The sequence below is a fragment of the Monomorium pharaonis genome, chromosome 5 (assembly GCF_013373865.1).
Source record: "Monomorium pharaonis isolate MP-MQ-018 chromosome 5, ASM1337386v2, whole genome shotgun sequence".
Classification (NCBI taxonomy): domain Eukaryota; kingdom Metazoa; phylum Arthropoda; class Insecta; order Hymenoptera; family Formicidae; genus Monomorium; species Monomorium pharaonis.
In genome coordinates, this window is record NC_050471.1 from 22421525 (window position 1) to 22447805 (window position 26281).

Here is a 26281-nt window from a genome sequence, read left to right on the forward strand (position 1 = left end):
CGAAGTAATTTGCCAACCACGGAATGGAAAGGGGATCGGAGCTGAACCAAGGGTAAATTCGCCATCTCATTCACGTAGAAACTTTATTCAGATTTAGTCATCCTTCGTCGAAAATTCTAGTCATAAATCGCGTGGTATGAAGCGGAAAAAATGAAGAAACAAAAGCAGAGGAAAAAACGAGCGCGAGGACACATCCACAACACGACAAAACCGGAAGAATTACGCGGCAGAAAGGAAGAAATCGGGCTGCCATAAAAAGATAAGGAAAAGTTCGCGATAATGGAAAGAAGGGTGGGAGGGCACGGGCAGAGGGGGGAGAAACGGAAACGAAAGAAAAATAAAAGAAAAAATAGTAAAGGGGAGGAGATACGGGATAGTAGATACCGGGTGGCAAATTTTAACGCTTCTCCGTCTCGCTTCCATCCCGCTCGTCTCTTTTCATCTCTCACCACGCAGCCTCCGTAGCTTCCTTTTCAGTATGATTCGCGCGGTCCGAGCGCGAGCATCGTGTACCCCAGACTGTCATCTCATTGTCGCGTCGCTTATTTTGTTACCATGTGAAAAAATTGTATATATCTAGTGGAGAGTCTTATATCAAAGTTGAATTCAACTTGCAATCAATACTTTTCGATGAATTATATTTTTAATGAGTATGGAGATAAACAATTGCTACGAAGAGACATTACTTGTTTCAAGGAGTACAAATAATTTTTGCATGTAATAGTAATCTTCAAAAATCTTTAAAAGTTTATTTGCACTATAAATATATAAAGTAAGAGAACGTTTTGGTCAGAAATTTTTAATAATTTTGGATTATAATATTTGAGAGCTCATTAGTGATTCATCGACTTCTTCGAACCCTCCAAACTTCCGTACGTTCTAATTTAATAATAAAATATCTACATTATTTACATTGGTTATCAATTTTATTATCTTGTGAATATAACAAGATAAAATTACTTTATTGAAAGTTTTGCGAAGCATATTAAAGCCGAACTGAATTGAACAAGACAACCGATCGCTGCATTAAACGAGTTGTTTTTAAAGAGATTAGCTAATCCTTTGTTATGGTAATTTTGATTGGCGTTATTTACACAATAAGTGCGTAAGATGAGTTTCATGACACTCTCGATTTTCACGTTGAATTCGTCAGACTCACGAGCTTTTTCTGAATTTTTATATGTTGTAAAATCTAATAAAAGTTTCTCGTACTCCAAATAAAAAGTGATACAAATTATTCTCGGTCCATTTTTTATATGTAAATTAAAATAAATTTAAATTAAAGTCTATTGGATTTTTAACGAATAATTTTCATTATAATTGAATCGTACCAATTACTTCAATCATTACTTATACCATTGACAATTTTTATACGAATCTTAATTAATACTGCAAATATATAGATACAACAATAACTATCCAGTCTAATGTATTTCGATTTTTGTGATTAACAATTTCGTTGTTGATTCACCGAGATTCATTCGGATCTCGAGCTTTTCAAGCTGTCGCGTATAAAAAGTCGGTAGAATTGCGCTACTTTGCTATTCAAATATCGAGCGAGCCAGACGAGATTTAATAAACCCGATCGGCCGAATTCATTTTGGATATTGAAGAGCGTGAGATAGATTAGATATGATATAAATTCATAGGAGTTTCGTAAGCCTGAAGATGACACGTAACATTGAAATTCAAATCAACAGATTCTTTGCAAAAATTAATAATCTTAATACCATATATAAACTAAATTATACTGGCAATTAAGTCTTTAATTATAAACCTTCAAATATGTACTTAAGCTTTTGAGAGTTCGTCCATAAGTTTTAATTAAATAATTTTTTTTAATAGGGCACGATAAGCTTAATAATGTTGAATTTTTGATAACGTGTAAAAAAAAAATTATTAAAGAAAATTATCATTTGCACTACTTTTTTTAAAGTCGTAATTCATTCAATATGTTACATTATTTTCTTATTAAATTTGTTGTCTTAGAAATCAATCCTTTTGTCAGAAAATTTGCAACTAAAAGACTAAAACAAAAATACTTTCCGCATACATCTAACGCCAAAGAAAATTCACCTCGTGACTCATCTGACCTTCGATAGCTTTTCTACTTGACATTTTTGGCGGAAATTGTTTCACCCGGAGTCCCTCAGAAAATCTGCGGGAGATAAACTTCATAAATGCAGGATTTCTTTCGTAAACGGCTAACATTTAATAAATCACAATTTATCAAATAAAATTTCAGAAAAGGGATGGGGATAATAGCTTGTAGACAAGTGAATAAACATCTATCTCTCTTGCCTCCTGCGAATGTCGGCAGATTCGAAGAAGGAAGAGAACAATCTCGATTTGATATGAAACGCGAGTGAAAATTTCGCAAAGAAAGTGAGAAGTGTCTCTCTCTCTCTCTCGAGTGTGTGTTGATGTGGTTCGGACAATGGACAAACTGTACCGACAACGAAACGAGAGCATCAATGGAGTCGAGACGCGAACAGCAGAAATTGGAAAAGTAAGTGCAATCGTGTAAAATCGATCGAATACAATATACTATTTCCTTTCACGATTGGTTCACAGATTTTATTCGTTACAGATTTATATTTATTTTGCCGTAAACTTATCAAATAAAACAAAATGATATAAAAATAACGTAGCAATATTTTAGGATCAATTTCTTTTCCGTTATAAATTCTTTGATATATTTTATTTAGACAATACGACATAATTTTTTTCTTGAAATTCTTTAATTTAAAAAAAAGTATATTTAATTTTGTTAAAAATGCAATATTTAATATTTTATCCTTCTTTTTCAGATATTTCATTAAATATCATTACATCTGAAATATAAATTAAGTATATTTTTACAGTTATTATTCTTGGAATTATTATTTAAGTCCTCGTCAGAATCTTCATTCAAGCTAAAAGCGAAACTGAAACCTCTAAGATTCAAGATGCTAATAAAAATCTATTGAAGGATGCTAAAAGAATCTGGGGTAAGCTAAGCGTGCGTCATTTAGATTTTGCGAAGAAAGAAGTTCTCGCCGTTGGGGCGTGATTTTTAAGTGCCGTCACTTACATAGATGCAATTCGATTAGCCGCATCTACGCGCGAGACTCTCATTAATCGCTATCCCTTTATCGAGGAGATGAAACTATTGATCTCGTTGCAATACCGCGGCTACTCCAGAGCTGTCCCATAAGCCGTTTACATTCGGCGGAAGTCCAACGTTTTATTAGCTGAATCGCGTACGACAACCCGAGACCTGTTGCTTTAATATCGCCCCATTTTTTAAGTAGAAAACGAATCATCTTTATCTTCTTTCGACTGTGATTCACTCTGGTGCTTCTCATATAACAAAAAAAAAAATACTTTATCTTTTATCTTTTTTTTTTCTTTTTTCTTTTACTTTACTTTGTATCACGAAGGTCGGAAAGTAACGTCGTCTTTATAAATGTGATGTAAAAAATATGTAATTTCGTTAATATAATTTATTATTTATCTAATGATATATTCACGGTCACATTCTCTCTATGACACACATTCATCTACTTATTTATATTATTACATATTATAAGTTTTTTAAATTCTTTTTTCTAACCGAATTTGATTTGTAACAATATTCGCACACAGCGAAATAGATGCAACAGCAAATTAAAGAATTAGGATAGAAAGTATTTCCTCTTTCTCCGTATTTGCCTCGTTGAGCCATCTTTTATGATCATTGGAGCGCTTCTTACGATGAAAAAGCTTTGTGAGAGCTGTTAGAATCGCCTTATCCACATTTTTCAAATCAAAGCCGATTAACTTATTCAAGAAAAAAATTAAAAAATTAATAAAATGACGAACTAACGCACAAAATAACCGTAATTATATGGCTAAATAAATAATAAGTTATATTACAAAAATTATACATTTTTTACATTATTTATAAAAAAATATTCTCTCCGGTTCTCCAAATCTAATTGTATTTTAGTTTTTATTTCATTTTTGACTACTAAAAAATTTTAATCTTTTCTAACGTATAATATTTGACCTGTGTACATTACACATTTTTTGTTTTTAACAATAAAAAAACAAAGTGTTAAATTTGAAACAATACATTCTATAAAACCAGTCATAACTTCCGGTTTTTTTTATTCGTGGAAAGCGGAAATAACTGAATTACTGTCGACCTTTCTCAAGATCCGTTCTCTTTCCCCTACGGAAAAATTAACGTAAAACATCGCGATTAATTTGCGTCTTTCTACTGGGAGGATCGATTATTAAAGCGCCACGTGTATTATTAAAGACAAACCTAGTTATTTATTTAAGAACCGAGGAATCCTGGAAGTTAAAAATATAACATTTTGAATAAAGAAATTCTTGTCTTGACTTTATTATTTAATCAGTTACAATTGATTAGTTATATAAAATGTTCGTTCTTTTTATAAATTTTAACAAATTCGCAGGACAAATATTTATCAACGATAGAAGCATAACTGCAATTAGTCAAATTTCATTGACGCACTGAAAATTGATTTCGCAGTGAATTATGAGAACAACGAATAAATATTTTTCATTGATAATTGAAATCGGAAATTTAAATCAATCGGTATTTGTGGCAAATTTATAAAGGTCAAAATAAGTTCTTTCACGGTAATGAAATACTCGATATTAATGTTTGATTTCAGTTGGTCAATAAACTATAATAAGATCACAAAGGTTAAACGAAAGAGAAATAAAATGGCAATTATTAGATGCGATTTTAATCATTTTGTGTTAAATTTCGCAAATAAATAAATGATAATAAATTTACTGCACTGCTTATTTTTTTATATATTAACATTTAGAATGCTTCTAACTTTAATGCCTTAATGGAGAACAAATTTACAGAGCACAAAGCCGTGCTCAAAATAAAAAAGAAAATTTATCTAAACATAAACGTAGTAATAAATATTATACTTGTTCAAATGCTAATGAGTAGACAACAAGAGCAATAATCTTTGGCTTAGTAATAAAACAATCTGTTAATTGAACATCTCCTACATCTCGGACTGAATTAATGATTGTTCCAATGATTCGGAGCGCGCTGTCATTGGCCTTAGAGGTGTCACCAGTCATTGTGAAGCCGCGTCACTTTCCACGCGGGACCGCTAATAAATTACATCCGCATCTCCCATTCTCTCCCATCGGTCTCGATCTCGAACGCGTGTTAACCCGCGTTCGTTTTGGTGCGGGCACATCGGTGCCAGCGTGATGCACTTCAACCCTGTGATGCACTTTCGCGGATCAAGTCACTTAGGACGCCGCGCTTCAGCTTCTTGCACGATCGAAAAGTGCTGCCCGAATGCAATTTTGAAATTAAACTCCCCCTCAATTGCGAATTACCGCGCGCAAGAGCCTCGCGGTAAATATTTTTTTGTAAAATATGTCTTTCAATGATTAGCTAAAAAAAATATATATATGCATGTAACCATTATCAAAATTATCATTATTAAAATTTTCAGGATTTACGTCCGATTTATGTCAGCATAAATAATGTAATAATATTTAATAAATAAAATAATGTTCAATTAATTATGCTGTCGTTATACTGTCATGAAGTAATTTCTGTAATGTCTCACTTAATTTTGGATATCCTGGTCTATAAATATCTGTAAATATCGTTGGAGGTTATGAATACATATTTAAGATAAGCAAAACGATACATGGCGGCACATATATTTGGCTTTACGGTAACACGTGTTACGTGCAGGTCATGCAGGGATTACGTTTATTTTTATATGCGGAATATTACGATATGCGAACTTTCTTAGGTATAAATAGATCAAGCACTCTTGCGCGCGTCGCAATATTCCGTCACGGCTTTAATGCATCAACTTTATTATTCATGCCCTGCATTAATGTATCGTTATCAACTTTCCGCGTAAACTCGGCGAAAAGCTGTATCTTCGTTTCTGGGAAACAGGAAATCGGTTGCCAGGTTTTGCTCGTAAAATTCTACGCTCGTGATAACCGCTTTAATTACGCTAATTACAAAATACTAGTTGGCGCAAACGAATTTCCAAAGCTCAGATCAAATAAACGGACTCCAGAAATACACTCCGGCGATTCTAATCTGCGATACCAATCTTAAGTTTCAAGTAATTCATGTAAATATATAATTCGTACAAATGAATAATAACTGTACGTTATACATTTGTAACTTGTACGGTACATACAGCGAGAAAAAAATAAGTAATTGATTCAACAAAATTTTTTTTGTTGCAGGCTGCCAACGAAAAATATATTTAACACAACAATATATGCACGGAAAAAGAATTACTCTCAAATTGAAACTTATGTATTCAAATTAACGCGATCCCTGTTTCATATACAAGCAACAATATATAATCTTCTTAGAAGAATTTGAAAATCTTGAATTTCAAGATATTATAGTCTTATTTCAACACTATAAGTATTATTTTAAAAATATGATATAATTGTTTTGATAATTATATTCTAAGAAAATTATAATCTTCGATTTAAACATGTAGTATTTTCTATCCAATATTTTCTTTTCCATTCAAGAAAATTATTCTTAAATAATAAAAATATTATTTTCTTGGTTAAACTATATAAAATTTTGAAATAAATCTTCATTCAAGTAAATCTTTTTGATTTAACGCGATATAATCTCATTTCAAGATTTCCGTTTTGAAACTGGAGATATTGTCCAAACAAGAATATTCTTTTTTTCTGTGTGGTATTGCAATATAAATACATAGTTCAATCAACATCATTGCACTTGCGTTAACAGCAAATATTGTTACATTAAGTATATCTTGTGTTGGCAGCCCGCAACTAAACGTTTCGTTGAATCAATTATTTTTTTCACAGTGTACGATTCGTTCTACTCATTAATTGTAAGTTGTTTAATTCAAAATTTAGAATAATTCGAAGGAAGGATTGTTAAAAAAATCCATTAAAAAGGAGTTAATTATCAGAAATACGAAATATTAAAGAAAAGATAAGAAAATTCATTTCCCGTCGAGAATTTAGTTTCCATATTCGTAACGGATGAACCCGAATAACATGCGCCGGTACGTCATTGACAGGCAAGCTTGCCGAAGTAGCAATTTGTTCGGGGATCAGCATTGTCGCTAGAGAACACGACTGTCGATACCCTCTGCACGTCAGTTAATCCGACCGATGGGGTCTGGGCAAATAAATAGCGGCTCCAAAGGGGGTTGACATTTTTGTAACCCGTCTGTGGAAATATCCGAGCGGATCGCAGATCGCACGCGTCCGATCTTACACATTTATCGATGTCCCGCCGATGAGCCGACCCGTCGAGCCGGTGCCTTTGTTTGTGGAGAAAGAGCGTGTCGCTTTGTTCGTAAGATTCTACCCGCAATCAACGCGCAACAAATAACCGCTCTCTTTTCCTCTCCTCACTTTGTAATCGCTGTGAATTTCTGACGATAAAGAAACTGATGACAAAGCCTATTTCCGTGATCTCCGATAATTAAAAGGGGAACGGGTAAAACGAAACGCTATCACTGAAAAATTAATCCACAAAATAAGCTTATTTCAAACCAGCTCATTTTGTATCGAGATACTTGGAGACTAAAATATTTTGCGTTACAGATTTTCAAATATCATTTATAATGCGCAACAATTTATATTTATTTCATCATTTAAATTATTATTTAAAATTACCCGAGAAAAAATGGACATTAATATGATCAGATGTAAATATGCATAATTAGATATGAAAAAATCTAATAATATATGATCATATATAATCAAATCCGTAAATTAGTGCAATATGATCATATATAATCATAAAAATACATAATTAAATATGAAAAGATCTAATAATATATGTATTTTATATAATCATATATAATACCTATTATATAATTCATATAAAAAACATATATTATTAAATCTCTTCATATCTAATTATATATTTTTATGATTATATATGATCACATCGCGCCAAATCGGATTAGATTATATATGATTAAATATTATTAGATCTTTTCGTATCTAATCATATATTTTTACATCTGGTCATACTAATATCAATTTTTTCTCGGGTACTTAAAAAATATATTATAATTAGAGTATATAAACAAATGTACGCAAAGACAGTCTATGAGACAAATTTCAGCAAATTAAAAATTATTCTGATTTCTGAATTTTAAAAGGAAACAAATTAAATTGCATGCTTAATTTAATGTATTGTTTTTTAGATCTTTTTTTAATTTTTTACAACGAGATTACAGGCACAGCGAGTCACATTATTTCTTCAGATTATCTTCAAGAATACTTGGAATCGGCACAAGGACCTCACGTATCCGTGTTATCGATCGTGACTGGAGGTATTAATCCTGAGGACTCTATCGAGGCTCGTCATGCTGGTCCCGGAGGGCAATTTGACATCTTGGGCCAGTAACTGGACGACGCTGCTGCACCAGGTGTCCTGCAACGACACTCTATTGGGCTGCGCCGAGAAGTGCGACATCGTTTCCGACGGATTCGATCACCTTTGCACCGCGATCGGGAAAGGAACTTTCACCGCTTCCTCGATGACGCTTTTTTGTACACCTTGCGATTATGCGAGTTGTAACGTCAACGTATCCTTGATCCTCAACGGCCTCGAGAGTATTGAAGGCGTATTTCTATCCAGGATACCGATAAGGAACTGCAATGTAACGTCCATAGAGGAGGAAGTAAGTTTCCTTCGAGAGTGACTGAAGACATTAAAGTATGGAAATTTTCAAGGATGTTGAGGATGCAAAATCTGCATAGTTCAACTCGCGAGAGTTTGAAAATGTTATACAAAGAACACTCGGGATTAAATTAGTCAAGTGTTTTTAGAAATTTTAAGAAGTCCAAAAATTTTAAATTTAAAATTTTCAGGAAGAGATAAAATATAAATCTTTAATAACCGAAAATTTAGCTTTCGAAATCCAAAAGTACGAGCTTCTCAATTTTTCTAAATACAATAACGCAAAGATTCAAATATCGAAGAGATTGAAATCTAATAAAAGTGAAACAAAATTTTTGTTTTATTAGAAAATACAATTTCAAAATGTCTAAAATTTTCAAGAGTTTTCAATCTCTATGTTATTAACAATCTGCGAGGATTGAAAAATCTCGAATATCCTTGTTGAGATTTCTCTCTTGAATCTCAAATTATATCTAGTCAGTTGAACATTTCCCTCGGAGCGATAAAGTTGTTCGATTTCCGTCCAAGGGGGTTGACATGTAAGGATCTTCATTTCGCAGGGGCGATATTTCAAATCCGGGACGACGCGACGTTTTAGAAATTGTTACCTTCCGTTTTGACACCTTTAAAATTCCAGCGATCCATCTCGTGCACGGCGAACGATAAATATCCGCTTGTTTTTTAGATTTTAGAATGCTCGCCGGCCGACAGCATCGCCGAGGATCTAGCCGTGTCCTGCGCGCCACGATCCAGGATCGCCGGCGCGGGAACGAAGGCGCGCCGCTTCGACTGGAGCTTCCTGTTCGTCGCGGTATTCATAGTCGCCGGTGGATTAGGAAACATATTGGTTTGTCTAGCGGTGGGGCTCGACAGGAAGCTCCACAATGTGACGAACTATTTCCTGCTGTCGCTGGCCGTAGCCGATCTCCTCGTCAGCCTCTTCGTCATGCCTCTGGGCGCCATACCTGGTTTCCTGGGTGAGTGCCTTGGAGAGACTCGTTTCCTGCTCTCTTTTAATCTTCAAATTTTTAATAGTTTTCCTTTGATAGTTTTTTTTCCCCCCCCCTTTTAATTTGCGACTTTGTGAAACGCTTTTAAATTGAGTGACGTGAAATATATCGTGAAAAATATTTTCAACTATCTTCTCGGGGTGCTTTAAGAGGCTGGGCAAACACGGGGGGAAAAAGACACGGGAGTAATTCGGACGGGGAGGGAAAATGATCTCTGCGGCTTTTCCGCCGAGTGCCGCGAATAATGGGTGCGCACGGTGGAACAGTGCGTATTACCGGGGCGGAATTTTAGAGGGGGCCTGCGTAGCGACGCGCGCAGGATCGGATTACGCCCGTAACACAATCCGCAGCTTAAGACGTCGCGGTACTACTACTGTAGTCGAACAATGTGGAAACGGGAGACGGCACGCGCGATAGGCCCACACCACAGCGCGCTTACGCTCTTTCTCTCTTTCCCTCTTCCCGATCTTACGACCTTCGTCGCCAAGTTTTCCTAAGATAATTGCTCCAATTGCCCAGCGATTAATCTTAATTAAATTCATAACTGCAATCGTTCACAAAACCTAATCGGTAATTTCAACAACGTTACGCGGACTAAAGACTAATTGTTAACATTGAGAGTGGTACGTGTACGGGAAAGTTGCCTAATTTTAAGAGGGAAATAAATTTATTATCTGTTAATTAAAAATTGTTTCTCCAGTGAGAAACAAATCATTAACAACAGGATGATCTATAACAGATAAATTTACAACAAAGTACAAACGAATATCCCTTCTCCTAGGGACAGTTGGTCGACCTCGTCCTCCTCGCACCTGCCCATTGTCGAGGGACGACTCTTTACCAAGTTTTCGCGTCACGTGCTCGTGCTCCATTCTTCACGCGAAACGCGCCGGCGACACGCGAGGCATTAGCGGATTCATCGTCGCGGCTCGTTTATCTCGCGAACGAGACAGCTTTTGCTCCGCGACCTGAAAGGAATAATTTCCAGGCGCACATCTAGATTCTTAGAACTTAAAATCCGGAACAGCGACGACAACACCATTCGCTATTCGATCCCATCAAGTCGTTAATATGAAACCCTGTCGAGGCATCTAGTGCACCCATTTCCTTCATCTTCTTAGATTGTCGCATCTAATGCTATTGAAATATAAAAGCGCTCGCGTTTTCCAGCTCCATCGTTTCGACGTTTTCGTAATACACGAGACTCGCGAAATTTTCTCTAGTTGCGTTGGCGTAGAAAAAAAAACATTCACAGCCGATGTCCCCGGGTCTCCCGTATTTTTTCAGTAAAAATTGTCAATTTCCATATCAATAAAATTAAAACGACCTAACTTTTCACTTTCAGCTTTCATAAGATAGACTTAAATCCTAAAATTTTCCCCCTTTTCAAACTTTAACCTAATGAACTTAAATTTTTTAAGTTTATAATGTTGAAAGTGAGTCTCTGATTATGCAAGAAAACTCCGTTAGTCTCCGTAATCCCTTAATACTTAAGAAATATGTGAAAAACTTTTTAAACAGAATTATGCGCACACATATTATAAATTAGCAACATTTTAAAGATAAATTTCTAAAACCGGAAGGTATTAATGTTAACTATCCGTTAACATTACTTTACATTGTCCAATATAATGTGGTCGCTGTATAAAAAAATAATGTGGTTATTTTGCACACTAAAAATATCTTGTATACAATGGAAAATACTAGCGTTAAAGATTAGTAACCAAGATTACATTAGCGGCATTACATTTAATAATTCGCGACGTCCTTGATCCTATTACGAGGTGCCGTGATTATGGCGCTAATTAATTCGCGTTTCGACTGAAATTACTGCGAGCAACGAAGCACGCCGTATGGCGATTAAGTACTTTCGAGTGTCCAATCTACGTCGGCTCGTTGACAGCCTACAATTATCTCCAATAACGCCTATCCATCGTAAATCATTCAAAATTCATCTCGACTGTGTCCTCGGACTTTGTTAGCGATACATAGTCTTAATAAAATAATTATTCAATAATTAATTGTATTATATTACAATTAATTTTTTTGTTTAAAAAAATGCATTTATTTCGCAACTAAAATAAAAAAAGTACCCGTTTTAACTGACCAATAACAGTGTAAAAATATAATCGTAACTATTAAAAATGTACACCTTTTTTTCACTTTAATTTTCCAAATTTCTTCCAAATTCATTTCCTCTAAAACTTAAATGAAAAGGTTTGTTTCAAACCCCGCCAAAATATCATATTTTGCAATAAAGGTTGACGAGTTTCAAGCTTGACTGTTTGAAAAAAATTTGTAAAGACAGACACTTCTAACAGTTATAATTATTTTTACATGGTAATTTATGAATTCAACACAACTCTCAGCGTGTATGTTTCCACGTTGCCTTTAATTTTAATTGAAAAGTAAATCTATTTTTTTTTTAGTATTTAAAATTACAAAGAGGCACGCAATAAAACAATAAATATTAAATGCTTTTTGAAATTATTTCACAAGTATTATTTATCTCGATTTTATCCGCCACTTTATTATTATCAATTGTGCTTTTATTTTAACAGTTAATTAACTATTGTGATGAAATAGCGTCAAAGCCACATCGATATTCCAGACGGGACAAACGTGCTGAAATCATCGAAAATGTAAAAATTTGCGCTCTTTTTTCCGCTCGCTTGTTACACTCGTTAAGTTAGGCGGTTTATTTCCGACGTTTGTTTTCATATTTTTACGAATGTGTGCCGCGAAAATGGCAGGAAGTGCATCGCGGGCACGTACATACATACGTGGTGGCGGTGCAACCCGGCGCGTATGCACCTTGTTACGGCGATGTGCATCGGCGCGTAACGGGGCCTTTGTGGCTGAAAATTGGCAAACTCGTCGCCTCGGAGATATGCGAATATTTCGTATTCAGTGGCGTTCGCGCCTTCACGCGCGAACTATCGGTGACTCCCTTTCCATTTCTTTCCTCGCGCATTTCCGGGGAAGCCCGCAAAGTTTCCGCCGCTAATTTCTCAAAATAATAAAGAAATGAAAGAAAACAGCATGTTGACTCGACAACAGCAACAATAATAATAATCGAAGCATCTCTTTATAAATTATCTTAATAAATTATTAATACGTGTAACATCGCGATAAAGAATTTTTCATGATATCTTTTTTTTTAGATGTAAGAATTTTTCTTACAAATTTTTTTCTTCATTTTTATTTCAATTTTATTCGTGTTCTTTTTACGTTTTTTCGTGGTTTGTTTCTATTTTAAAATTTATGCTTTTGGATTTAGAGTTTGGTTCAATTCTATTTTAATGTTAAACAATGATATTCACAAGTTAGTCGGATATGCAACGATATATAATTATTATAAATGTAATTTGCAATCTATATTTATAATTTAAATTTCAGTTGTTATTCAAACCCCGTTCTACCCAATGTTGAATGTGTAAATATTACATGGAAGATTTGCGCGTGCCAAATCACCTTGAATGTCATTTCGAGTTGTCTGTGAAACTAGTGCAGTCTCGTTTTATTCATTCTTGCTCTCCTCGCGTGCCCTCTTCCCTTTTTCTCGCGTGTGTTTTAGGCTTTTATTGCAGTATGTCTGTTCATCAAGCCGTGCTTTAATCTGTTACTAATGAAATTCCTCGCAACGTAGTCTCTGAGGAGATCTTAATATAATGCGACTATGCAAATTTTTGGGGTTACTATGCGTCCTCAGAAATTCTGCGCTTCTCGCCTTAATTCTCGCAACGAGTGCGCGCACTATACTAAAAGACGACGGATTAAGTTGATTATTTTAACTGGGTTAGTATCCATGCCAGTGGATTAAAGGGAGAAGTTGCGCTTTGAAGTATTCGCGATGTCTGGTTCGTTCGACTCGTTAAACAACACTCATTCTGATCTATATAGTTACAGCATTAGAATTTGCATAATGGGAAATTCGATATGATGAAAACGGGGCACTTCTCGTAAAACGGAATAATAAAATTGTCAAGGCTGTTGTTTCGCAGTCGATAATCTATCGCAGATCATTTCAATCTCTATGTGTGCGAGAAATTAATTATTGATCCACATGTCTAAATCATTATTGACTTTATCAGATCTTTGCTCCGCAAATCGCTGCTTGAATAATTCATCATCATATGGTGTAATCGTTCAACGTTTGTTTAATACCTGAAATAACATTGGGAGATTGCATACGAAATGTTACATTTCGTTGTATTCCGAAAGTTTCAGGTTTCATTCTTACTAAGTAAACGTATCTCGATAATGAAATATTACATATCGAGTGATACAAAAAGTTCAGAGTCTGCGAAGTGTTTAACAAAACTTTTTAATCTAAAGAAAAGCACAATTTAGATTAATATACGCCATCAAAACGGAAGAAAAATTTTGACTTCGTGTATAGCAGTTTATGTAAATATTATATATTCATTCGCTCCACTCTTTAATTAACAACGTAAATAGATAAACGAGTAATCGATGATCAACAGTGAATCGCGCGCGTATAAGTAGACGGGCCGTTTCAGAAAAACGCGTGCAAATCCGACCTCCAAAAGTCGCAATCATTCATCAAATCGCGCATCAGTTCAGCTATGAACACAGCCCTCAAACGTTCTAGACGTGTCAGCGGATTCCTCGAGTTCCTGCAAATCTCTGAAGCGATAAAAATACATCGGCGGCTCGGGAGGTTTCCGTATGGATAGTGACGGTTTGTGTAACACGCATTTCCGACATTTGACGTCGTTTGATGTGGCCCATTCATCGCATCACGGGAATGCACCGTACGTTCCCGCGCGTCTCCCATGTGTTCTCTCCATCTATGCGACGGAGGCTTATCCCTCTATATAAGTCTGCTATCTCGTTATCACTCCACCGATAAAAGAGCATCACTACGCGCCTAACAAAAGTCGAAGATCCTGAAATAATGTTTCTCATTCTTCTAAATCCTTTCTCCCTATAAGTCTCAATAAAAAGAAAAAAAAAAGCGAAAAAGAAAATTATAAAATTAATTTTTCTGCGATACATTTTTTACACGCACATACATGCACTATAATGTAAACTAAATTGCTTGCATGCAAATCTTCAGAATAAGTAGTATGTTATGAGATAAACTTTAGTTTATTATTACAATTAATAACTGTAAATATTATTTTAATTATAAATTATTCAATATTTTGCTCGCGACGTTTTAATGATTTAAATATGACCGAAATTTGAATACAGCTGAAATTTATCTCTACTTTTTAATTAACGTTTTTCTCATTGAAACTTGAAAAACGAAGTTAATTCATATTCGCTGCTTTACGCTTTATTTATAAACGTGTGAGATTTTACGATATTTTTTTCGCGCAAATCACTGTTTAACAGAAATAGGTAACGCAATTTCATTTCTCACGTAATTTTAACTTAAGGAAATTTTTATTTAAAACTTGATTACTCCATACATAAAGTGTACAACTATACGACTATAAGAAAATGGACGAAATCTTTTTCGTGTACGTAACGTAATCTTCTTTGTCCAGAAATATGTGGGCGTACGACAATTTCGGAGTAAGCTCTTAAATTTTTGCCCGGACAACAGACAGCCTAAGACGGCCGTATCGCAAGTAACGCGACTCCTCGCTTTGACTTGACACCCTAGCTTCTCGTCGTCTCCTTTCGAATTTTCAGGGTATTGGCCGTTCGGCGTGGTGTGGTGCAACGTATACGTGACATGCGACGTGCTCGCGTGTTCGGCGAGCATAATGCACATGTGCTTCATCTCCCTCGGCCGTTACCTGGGTATCCGTAATCCGCTCAGGACACGTCACACATCCACGAAACGAATGGTGGGCTTCAAGATCGCCGCGGTCTGGCTACTGGCCATGCTAGTCTCCAGCTCCATCACAGTGTTAGGTAGGTAAATTACTACCTTTTCTCCCCCGCTCCCTCCCCCCCCCTCCCGTTGTATCAGCGATGGCTACCTATTACGGGGGAGCTATCTCCTGCCGTGGTAGAAAGACCCCCGATATGGGCCAGCACGTATCTCATAAAACGGGTAAGTGCGAGCGCGATGAAAACGCGTAGAATCGGCAAACAATCCCCGAGATGAAACGTATTCGAGAAACGGAAGCTAGACTTCATGTTTGCTCACACTCATAGAATATACAATTCCCTTTATTCCCGGCAATTCTATTCCAGAATAAATCGCCCGCCGTGCTTATCTATTGTGTTAACCTTTGCGGCAGAAGGACTGTATTAAAGTTCTTCATTATTATGGGACTGAGATAAATATGGTAGAGCTGTATCGGGTCCTCTCACTACTTCTTTGTGAGCGACGGCGCTCGTTTTAAAATTTTCGGGGGCAAATTACTCATACCCCGTCGCAAAACTCTAGAACTATTTTATGGAGAAACTGCATTGTACCTCCCGTGGAAAATTTTAATCCTAAACCGATTATGCATATTAGCGATCGAGTTTTCCAGACCTAATAGATACTTTCCACTTGCCGCTTGAGCGTAAATTAATTTAATAGCTTCGATAATCGTGGCGTCTGTTTATTTCTCCTTTCATTTTCACGGTGTCCATTTCCCTTTTCGTTATCGCGTCTAACTTCTGCACGCATTTTGATATACCGCCCGCTATTTTTCACAGCAACGATAAATAATGCATCGAAAGAGAATCTTCCCATTTATAAAACTAAATAGATTGATTTACATTTTCGAAAACTGTGAAAGAATAAAGGTGAGAAGATATAATACGATAGCGATATACCACCGACGGGTCGATAAGGGACTTGGCGTTTTTATGAGCCGATAATTTTCGCTGTATTCTCGCGAGATGAAGAGCGAAAAAGCGTGACGATGCCGCGATACTTTATCGGCATAATACACATTTATCAAGGCTCTCGATGGTCGTCCTAATCGATAAATAGAGAGAGAGAGAGAGAGAGAGAGAGTAACTCATTCTTCTTTTTCACCTCTTGTAATGCAAATAGCTTCAATGGAAATTCTAACTGGATGAGTTATACTAAATTTCCCGGAATTTTGTAATTCCACGTTTACTCCCTTATGGAGAATCAATCGCGCAAAGTTGGATCGGAGAGAACTCGAATTGAAAGTCATCTTCCTGGAAATAATTGCTCTTTAGCGCAAATACAAAGCGTGCATTAAAACGGAGCATCCGAAAATCCAATTACGACTTTCCAAGCGCTCGAAATAACTTTCGCCGAAATAAAATCCGCTCCAATTATATCAAATGATTCGTGGAGGTGTAACATAAACGGCTAGGCGATGACGATTCGAGAGAGGACTCCACGCTTCGACGGGAGATCCCGAGGAGAAGCTTGACGGGTAATCGAGATGAGCTTCAATCGGACAGCTAATTAGAGAAGTGGATAATCAAGGTGTGACGAGATCTCGACGGAATGTTGTTTCAGGCGTAATTAATCCCTCAAACATCATGCCGCGGCCGGGGGTATGCGTCATCAATAACCGGGCGTTCTTCGTGTTCGGCTCCCTGATCGCCTTCTACATCCCTATGATCGTCATGGTGGCCACTTACGTTCTGACGGTGCAGCTGCTGCGCAAAAAAGCCCGATTCGCGGCCGAGAACCCGGAGGGCGATCAGTTTCGTCGGCTAGGCGGCAGATACGCGTCCACAAAAACGACATCATCGACAGCGTCATCGTCTAGCACAACCACCGCGGTCACCGCCGTGCGATCATCGACTTCCTCGACAAGACAGGTTCGCACTTCCGGCTGCAGCGCGGAAAAGGAGAGGTGAGAGTTTAATTGTTTTCACACAGTCACATTGCTTCTACGAAATAAAATCTAGTATGAAAAATTTACCAAAGCAAATTTTTCTTCGTCTAGTTATCGTAATTCGACATCAAACACTTTGTTAGAATGTAATTATCACAAGCGTGTAAGAAATATTTACAAAAATAAATGTTAAATCCAATTTTACACGGTAAAAAATTTTGTGTTTTCTTGTTAAAAATTATCCTGGTTAAAACTTTTATGTGAAAATTTAACATATTTGCTTGTTACTTTAACATATTGCTGTTGTGTTAATTCAAGTAAAGTGTTAAATTATTAGAATAACTAAAAAAAAGTGTAAAAGTAACACAACGTGCACGTACTTTTAATTTTACACAATAAATATGTTCCTTATTATTGGTGATAGGATTTAGCTGTTAAAATTGACAAAAAAAATGTTGAATTTACTCTATAATTGAGTCTTTAACAAGGACCATTTTATTTTTGAGGACTTTACTGTCTACCCCGAGATGACACATTCCTCGTGAAAAAGATTCACCTATTAGGTGAATAAAAGGGGGTCGCCAAGAACAGAGAACCAAGTACGATTGCATTCATATATATTATAATATTGGACTGGTTTCAATAATACACACAAAATTTTTATCGATAATCCTAGAACAATCTATATATGCAATTGTAAAAAATTTTTTCAGCATTTCCAGAATAATTATTATTTAACATATATAACATGTTAAATTAATATATATAATGTATTGTGTTATGATTGTGTTAAAATAACATATATAATATGTTATTGTTACACGTTATATATGTTACATTAACATTATAATAATGTTAAAGCTAACATATTACATGTGTTACTTTGACATAATTTTCTCATTAAATTGTTACATAAAACTTATGTCAAATTATAAAATTTACATTTATTTTTATGTTAAAATATAACATAATATTTATGTTGCTATTTAATATGTTAAATTAACAGAAAAATTTCTGTGGACCGTTTTTTTTTTTGGACATGCGATATCTGTTAAATTTAACACAAATTTTTTTACTGTGTACGTTTTTCATTATTTCTAGAAAGTCAAATCTTACGAACAATTTAATTATGTAATGTTCAGGAAAGTAAAGCAGCAGAATAAATGCTAAATAAATTTGTATATGCAAATCGTTTATCGAGCTATGTGCGTTTTTATGACGCGGCTTTATGTGCAAGGCAGATCGCGCGTGCAACACCCCTGATATCAATGCGAGGCAACGATCCACGAGTCTATGCATCTTAAATCAAGCGCCACGATGCAGCGGCCAGTCCAGGGCCGCGAATTAATGCGATCCTAACTTTCTTCATCAGCGTATCAATTTTTAATAGTAAACTCTCGACAGTCTGCGCACGAAACCATGCAGCAAACATTGTTATGTTACAAAATAAAGGCAGAATATAATAAACAATATATTGTAATTGTTATCTCTACAGAATATGTCGCGTTACGTGGAAATGAAAATATTTTATTGTAAAAATTTTTCATTTAAAATAATTGCACGAGGTAACATAGACGAAGCGATGTTTATTTTAGTTTTTCATTAATATTAATTAATTGCGATCGTTATATATTTCCGCGTAGAAAATTAAGGTCAAGTGGTAGATCTAGAAATAATGCAAAGAATTGTTTGTTTTCTGATAGCAAACAATAGCGAATAGTTTCTGAGGGATTTAGAAAGTTTTGTTTGATTATTGAAACAGCGACAAATGCGGTGGTGTGAGAAAGGTCACGCCGCATTTGAAGTTAGCAGTGAACGGCGCCGGAAGTCCCGCCGCAGGACCTCGGCTCAAGTCGAAAGTGGATCAGGCTACCCAAACGCCGGAGAACATCGCGCGCGAAACACGGAATTTCACCCTCCGGGCCCTGAAGCTGCAATTGAACGTCACGCCGACCACGCTGAATCTCAGGTAACCCCCCCCCCCCCTCCCTCCCCGGCCCGAAAGAATTCCGGCATTAAAAATTCCACATCCTTGAAAACACATCCTCGAACATTCTTCAAGGTTTCTGGCGGGCCGAACGAAAAAGAGATCCCTGGCCGCGAACGCGGTCGCGACCGAGCAGAAAGCCAGCAAAGTTCTAGGACTGGTGTTTTTCACCTTCGTGCTGTGCTGGGCGCCATTCTTCCTACTTAATATTTTCTTCGCCGCGTGTCCCAAGTGCCCCGTACCGAGACACGTGGTGGATACGTTCCTCTGGCTGGGCTACGTGTCCTCGACAATCAATCCAATCATCTATACCATTTTCAATAGAATCTTTCGAGCCGCGTTCATTCGCTTACTCAAGTGCAAGTGTTCAAGGTAATGCAAAATTATAATTTTCTTTTTCTACCAAGCGTTTCCACAGTGTCTTAATAAGCAGTATTATTTTATATTTCGGCCCAAGTTATTTTATTTTGTTATTTATTATATTTTCCGATGAAAAATATATACAATTCTCAGAAATGCTTATACTCAATCATTTTATGCTCTCTCTTCTCAAATATGTTTTAGCTACAACTAAGTTAACTTAATTTCCTTAAAAACAGAAGAGAAAAGAACAGTGGATAAGATGGATCGATTTTTGATACCGGCAAGTAAAACTAGGTTTTTTTTTTTAGCTACTGTGAAATCTCATTCTAATCTTCAAAATATTTTAGTCTATCGGGGAAGTATTAAAATCAGTATATAAAGCTATTAAACATCTATTACCGTAAATTATTATTGCTGAGCTTTATGAATATATTAATTCTGTGTTTTTCTGCTAGTTAAACACGATAATGTTCTCCTCTCTAACAATTCGTGTTACGCATGATAAAAAGGATATCAAAAAATCATTAATATGAAAAATTATTAATATCCAAAAATAGAGGCATTATATATTATACACACACCGTTGTTTTTACTTGCAACTCCGGAGGCAAAAATCTGTCCATTTTACCCATCGGCCTTCAAAAGATACGTGTAATAAAAATATTGCCGCCCTTTTAGGTCTACGAGGCCCTCAAGATATCGTTCGGTCACGGGAAGCGGAAGGGGAGCGGTGGGCCTGTGCACAACGAGTGCTCTGCCACTGGCCATCAGTCTTCAAGGTACACCCTTACTAACCCCAACACCGAACCCTACATCGACCCCGGCGTCGGGAAGCTCGTTTGTCACGATGATGCACCGAACGCCAAGCTCGCTGTACCAAGATACCTTCTTGATTCATGAACGCGATCAGGAAATCGACGATCATTAAATCTTCATCGGCTACCCAGGGGATCACACTGCACAACACTGTTTTTGTCCTCTTCGCAAAAAACACCGACCCTTAATCGAAAAATCAATGTACATAGAATGTAAATAAAGTTTGTTGTATAAGTGGCTACGATAATGTTTGTTACTCGAGAACTATGCGTGCAATATTTCAGTTTGCAGATTCTAATTCTGCTTCTTCTTAAGTCGCCTACAGTTACCTGATTAATTAAGTTTCCTGACTAATTGATATCAAGCAAGAAGATAAAAGGAAGCTTTTAAGTTTGTTGTGCAGTGTTATCGAACAGAGAGGCTAAAAGTAGCTTTCTGTTGGCAAATTCTTAAAGTTGCTTAATTATTGTCTATTGTAGAAATGAAATTGAGATATCTATGTAGGAAACAAAATAAAACATTACTATTTTAGCGCGAGCTCCATTACTTTCTTCCGCAAATCAATTTTTTCCATGACTTTATTTTCTAAAACAGTCAATTACATTTACTTAACGTAAGAAACGTAGCAAAAGTGAGTTTCTTTTTAAATGATTGTGAGCCACAATCACATCAAGCTCGTGGCTCCACTAAGCTTAAATAACTGTGCGCAATCTTAATTATTTCTGCGAGAATTAAGAAATTTTTTCTCTTTTATTAAAAAAATTAATGATAAGGAATAGTGACAAAATCGAATCAATATTGCCATCAAATTTAATATCAGGACATATATCAATTGAGAAATGACGTAAAATATTGGGACTGCCACCTAACAAAATTTCTCAGAGACAGAGATTTGTTCTCCGTTGATAATTCAATTTCTCTCTTTACTTCATCAACCTTTCTGTGATTAAAATAATCAGCAATCGATGCTAAAGCTGCACCAAGTCGTAAATGGTGCTCAATTTTATCTACACAAGCATAACCTACTCTCGCAGAACATTTACCTTCAGCAGGAAACTCCTGAAGAACATTTATTGATTTACATTTGCCAAATAAACCCTAGTATGATAAACAAACGTACGATAGTCTGATCAACCTAACATATTGTCCACAAGATGACGACGGTAAAGAGAATTTTATCATCCTGTTTTATTAAAATTTATCGGCGATAAAAAGTGAGCTGCCGATAAACGATGGGGAATTTCCCATCATCCCTTATTTGTCAAGAGAGAAAAAGAGTCTGACCTAATCGCTTAAAAACTTCTCCCAACCGACTGGAAAAATAACGTTCGATCGGTATTGACATTGGAATATTAATCAAATTTTTCAGAACAACTTCAGAACAACTTGAAAAATGTTCGAATTTTTAAGTGTTAAAATATTCTCGATATGTATAGACAGATAAAGGTCTTCCCAATAAAAACTAATTAAATAAACATGTGTTTAAAAAAAAAAATAAAAAAACACGCGCTACATAAAAACTTGATTATTTTTCATAAATTTAAATTTTACGTGTTAATACATTTTAATTCAAATGCTAATAATTATGAAAATGTCTAAATTGCCTACAACAAAATTTATTTTTTAAAATTTATATTTATATAAAATCAAGTATATTAAAACAGAGAGGGTAAAGATTACGACAATACTAAAATTATTTAATTTTTAATATTAAAAATTTAACTGTTAAAGTAAGTATAATTATAAATTATTTCGATGTAAAATATATATTAAAAATCCACTTGTTAAAAACAGTTGCATGAGTAACGTTAGTACCGCTTGTCGCGAAAACACACCTGGCGGGTTCGAGGTTGCTGACGACAGCTGTTCGACCCAGTTGGCATGTGAAAATAAGACAAACGATTATTATAATCCGCGATCCACAGATAGGAAGCGTAATTGAGTTGGAAAGAATTTTCATTTGTCGATTCGACAACATAGTTAGATTATTTCGCCGGATACGGATATGATTTTGCGAAGCAAAGTTTAGCGCCGTAACAACTAGTTCGCGAGAACATTGTAACTATATTTGATAGAATGCAAAATAGGAATGTTAAAAGCATTTTTTGTTAATAAAGTATAAAAAAGTTAATTTCTCTGAAAATTAATATTAATAAATGTGTGTGCGCGTGATAAGAGAAAAAAATTAAATAAAAATTTGGTAAGTGGTAGCTATATACAAATGGTAAAAAAAAACGCTATATTAAATTTAAGTAGAATAAACAAAATTAAATGCATAACAAAACTTTAGTTTTTAATTCTGAAAAACGTAGCTTCGGCAAAAAAGCATCTTTCTCGGAATTCAATATCTCTTTAAAACAAAGAGACACGCGACAAATAGAAAACTTCATAGGATTTTCGATGTAACTCGATTTCGTATTTTATTTCCCGGTATTGGCAAACATGATTTTGCGTTCGCCAGTATTTTTAAAAGATAGTCCAAAGATAAGCTCGATAATAATAATGGGAATTCCGAAATAGAGGTCAGATCATATAATTTGTCAGCCGCCGGTGCAAAAGACTGGAGAGATTCGGATGTAATCCGTTCGGAAATTCGTTCGTTGAACGTTGCCTTTCGAGCTCTCTTTCGCTCTCGCCGCTGATTTTATTCCTTCATTAGGCTCACGTAATTAGGCTAAAAGCATCCCGGCCTTTGCGCACCAGGACAAACAGCTCTATATGAAAGCCGGAACGACCTAAATGTATTTGAGAATATCATCGCGCTAATGCAAATCTTATGAGTTTTTCGATTAAAAAAAAAAAAACGTGAGAATCGATAAGTATGATTGACGCCAAGCTTTCTGCCAATTCCAAACCGAAAACGCCAAAAGCTCATTCTCATCATATTAAAATAAGACGTAACTTAACAGAATATATTTAACTTCTATATTGCTATCGGCAACATATATGCAATTATACTTTAGCTTGGAAAAAATGGAAAGTCAATATTCGGCCAAAAAACTTCTTAACGATTATTGATTACAAATATCTTTTAGGTATCGAAGAGATATTGCAACTATTTGCATTTAAATTTGTATCCTGAATAAAGTCTAAAGGGAGAATATAATATTTGACGTATAAATGGAGAGGTATAAAAATCTAATTTCACGACGGCATGCTCCGACGCGAAGGGATGCATTTAAGGATTCGTCGACTGTATGCTTATGCAAACGCTGCACATCTCGTTGCGCATCTCTCGAGCTCTCTCGTCTCGCGCGGGGAAGCGCGCGTTTCGCGTCTGCCGCGAAATTCATCGAGTTCCGCGCGACGCGACGGTTCCGCGCGTAATGTACGTAAGTAAGTTTAACGCTCTCTGGAGGAGATGGTATAACGGCGAACACGGTACCTCCATTACGGCGTCGGTGTCGCAGTTTGCAATTTGCGATTTCTGGATCGCCGCGAGGATGCTGCGAGATGACGTGCTCGTCAAAATGATCGAGCGACGTCGCACGGCGACGCCGGGAGACGGATAAAACGTCCATTTTTTTAAAATTCCTTTAAAATACATGCGAATACATTTACATAATTTCACGTAGATAAAAAAAAAAATCCCGACAAGAGCGCGCATAATAAGAGAAGAATTCGTTAAATGTAATACGTAAGGCGAAACATCTACTTTGCGTTTGTCGCGTTGTTCGCTATGCGGAGAAAAAAAAAACCAGGTAAATGTAATTTTCGGTAATACTCTTCTTTCAAAAACACATTATTTTTTGATTTTAAAAAGAGCTGTGGTGCATATAAAAATGCTAATCATGCGGCTCGCGTGAAGAGAACAGATTTCCGTACGGAGTGTCTCCCTTACCGGCACCATTTTTTTTTTTTACGTACAAATTCACTCGTTTCAATTTCAAGTTAAATTGTTCAGTCGTTTGCTACAAGTTTTTAATTTTTTTTCAGCATTCTTTAAGGCACCTTTTCTTTATGCATAAAAAGATATTTTTAAAAAGTTTGTTTTAAATTAAGTTTTTAATTAATACAACGATGCCTTATTCATTAGTTTGCACTTCCAAAGGTTAATTCTCGAAAAGCTATTTTTATACAATTTTTTCATATACTTTAGATCACTTTTTAAGTCTGCGACTTTCATTGACAAAAAAAATTAACTCTAAATAGATGAAAGGGAAAATCCGTAGATTAAAAGTGATTCATTGTCCCCGTACACCATATGTATCTCCTGGATTAAGCGGGCCGCGAAATCGCGTGGGATAAAAGTGATAGGTAACGCACGGAAGCTCGTTAACCCGAAGCTCTCCATTTCCAGCAATGCATAACAAAGCGACGGAAAAAGTGAGAACTGGCCGTTGCCGCGATGGAAAATTAAAAATCAAGCGTGCCATTAAGTCAGCGCCGATAAAATTCATTATTCGTAAACATCTCAAGCTTAAACGTATTGTACATAAAATGTCGAATAAATTCGGAGTAACAAACACTGCTCTAAACTTGCGCATAAAATAGTCGCAGATTAAAAATTTACGATTGGACAAAAATATTAGCTCTAAAAACATTCAAAAAGCCGATAGATCGCAAATCTAATCCACCACATTTTCTCAAACTTTTTTAACCTTAAATCTCTGTCTGCGCATTAAACACATAATTTTCTCGAATTAATAAACTTGAGAGTTTTGATTTCTACTTTTCGCAGAGTTAGTTCAAATTTTTAAATTCTCGATTCTATTGAGCATAAAAATTTTAATAATTCCTAGCCATCCGGAAAAATCTAAAACTTCTTTCAAATTGTCAATCACTCCAAATTTTTAACTTTTAATTTTCCAGATTGAATAATTATAAAATGTCAATAAAGACTATTTTTGATTTTAAAAGCAATTCGCCGTGGGATTAAGAGGAATAGAATTCTTTAATTAAACCGAACGGATTTCAAAGGCCGTGCTTCATTTATTAGGAATTCTTTCGCGGAGAACCGAAAAAGGGCTATAAGGGATCAGCGGGCGAGTCGGCGGTCGAATTTGCAGCGGGGCGATTTTATTCCCGTTCTCGTGGAACAATAGCTTCATTTCGCGCGAGTTTCACGTCACGCAGAGCCCGCGGAATGATCGATCAATCCGAGAATGACCCCATCATCCCGATTACCTTTTAGTCCATTTCCCTCATCCTTTGCCGCGTCTGTCGCAAACGGCGCGCAGCAGGACCTCCGCTCTGCTTTACAGGACAAGGCAAAAGGGTAATTTGAATATGACTGGGAGGATTGGAATAATACTACGTCGTGTACCTAACTTATTTGCTGGATTTTACGGATGAAAAACATCAAGGGGAGAAATGTGTAAAGCTCCATACGACGATACGGACACGAATAATCGTGTAAAGCGTGCTAATTATCTTGATACTTAAATTACCAAATTGTTACAATCGATACGCGTATTAACCATCATAATTTACATAACGCAGTTTCAATTAATATATAACTATTTAACGACAAACGTAATTTTATAATGCCGAAGAATGACCTTTCGTGCAGAAATAACCCGAAAAGGCAGAGTAACCTTTGGTAGTGCGAGATTTTATTTTTGAAAACATTGATTTCGAAACTTAATCTTGTAATGCTACACTGGGCGAAAACGGTATTACGGTTTCCAAAGGTATTATGGTTTTCACCTTTTTTTTTTTTTATAAAACC

General features: G+C 35.8%; 1 protein-coding gene across 6 annotated transcripts; it reads left to right on the plus strand.

The window, feature by feature from the left end:
* Positions 1-348: 348 nt before the first annotated feature.
* Positions 349-21147, plus strand: LOC105838203 (5-hydroxytryptamine receptor 2B). 6 transcript variants are annotated; one of them, XM_036286990.1, is made up of 9 exons: positions 359-872; positions 2246-2509; positions 8277-8696; positions 9381-9672; positions 15373-15597; positions 17120-17462; positions 19207-19413; positions 19507-19803; positions 20473-21147. In XM_036286990.1, the coding sequence occupies exons 3-9, from the start codon at positions 8379-8381 to the stop codon at positions 20720-20722; spliced, it is 1932 nt and encodes a 643-aa protein (XP_036142883.1). In that variant the 5' UTR covers positions 359-872; positions 2246-2509; positions 8277-8378; the 3' UTR covers positions 20723-21147. The 6 variants fall into 6 exon arrangements, with proteins under 6 accessions (XP_036142885.1, XP_036142882.1, XP_036142880.1 ...); XM_036286991.1 differs by having other exon boundaries at positions 359-717; XM_036286989.1 differs by having other exon boundaries at positions 358-2509; positions 8217-8696.
* Positions 21148-26281: the final 5134 nt, after the last annotated feature.

Bases quoted from the DNA above. Each gene is read 5' to 3' on its own strand.
- LOC105838203 (XM_036286989.1), top strand. From the start codon at position 8,379: ATGCTGGTCCCGGAGGGCAATTTGACATCTTGGGCCAGTAACTGGACG. The intron at 8,697-9,380 runs GTAAGTTTCCTT...CTTGTTTTTTAG, and splicing joins TAACGTCCATAGAGGAGGAA to ATTTTAGAATGCTCGCCGGC. The intron at 15,598-17,119 runs GTAGGTAAATTA...ATGTTGTTTCAG, and splicing joins CAGCTCCATCACAGTGTTAG to GCGTAATTAATCCCTCAAAC.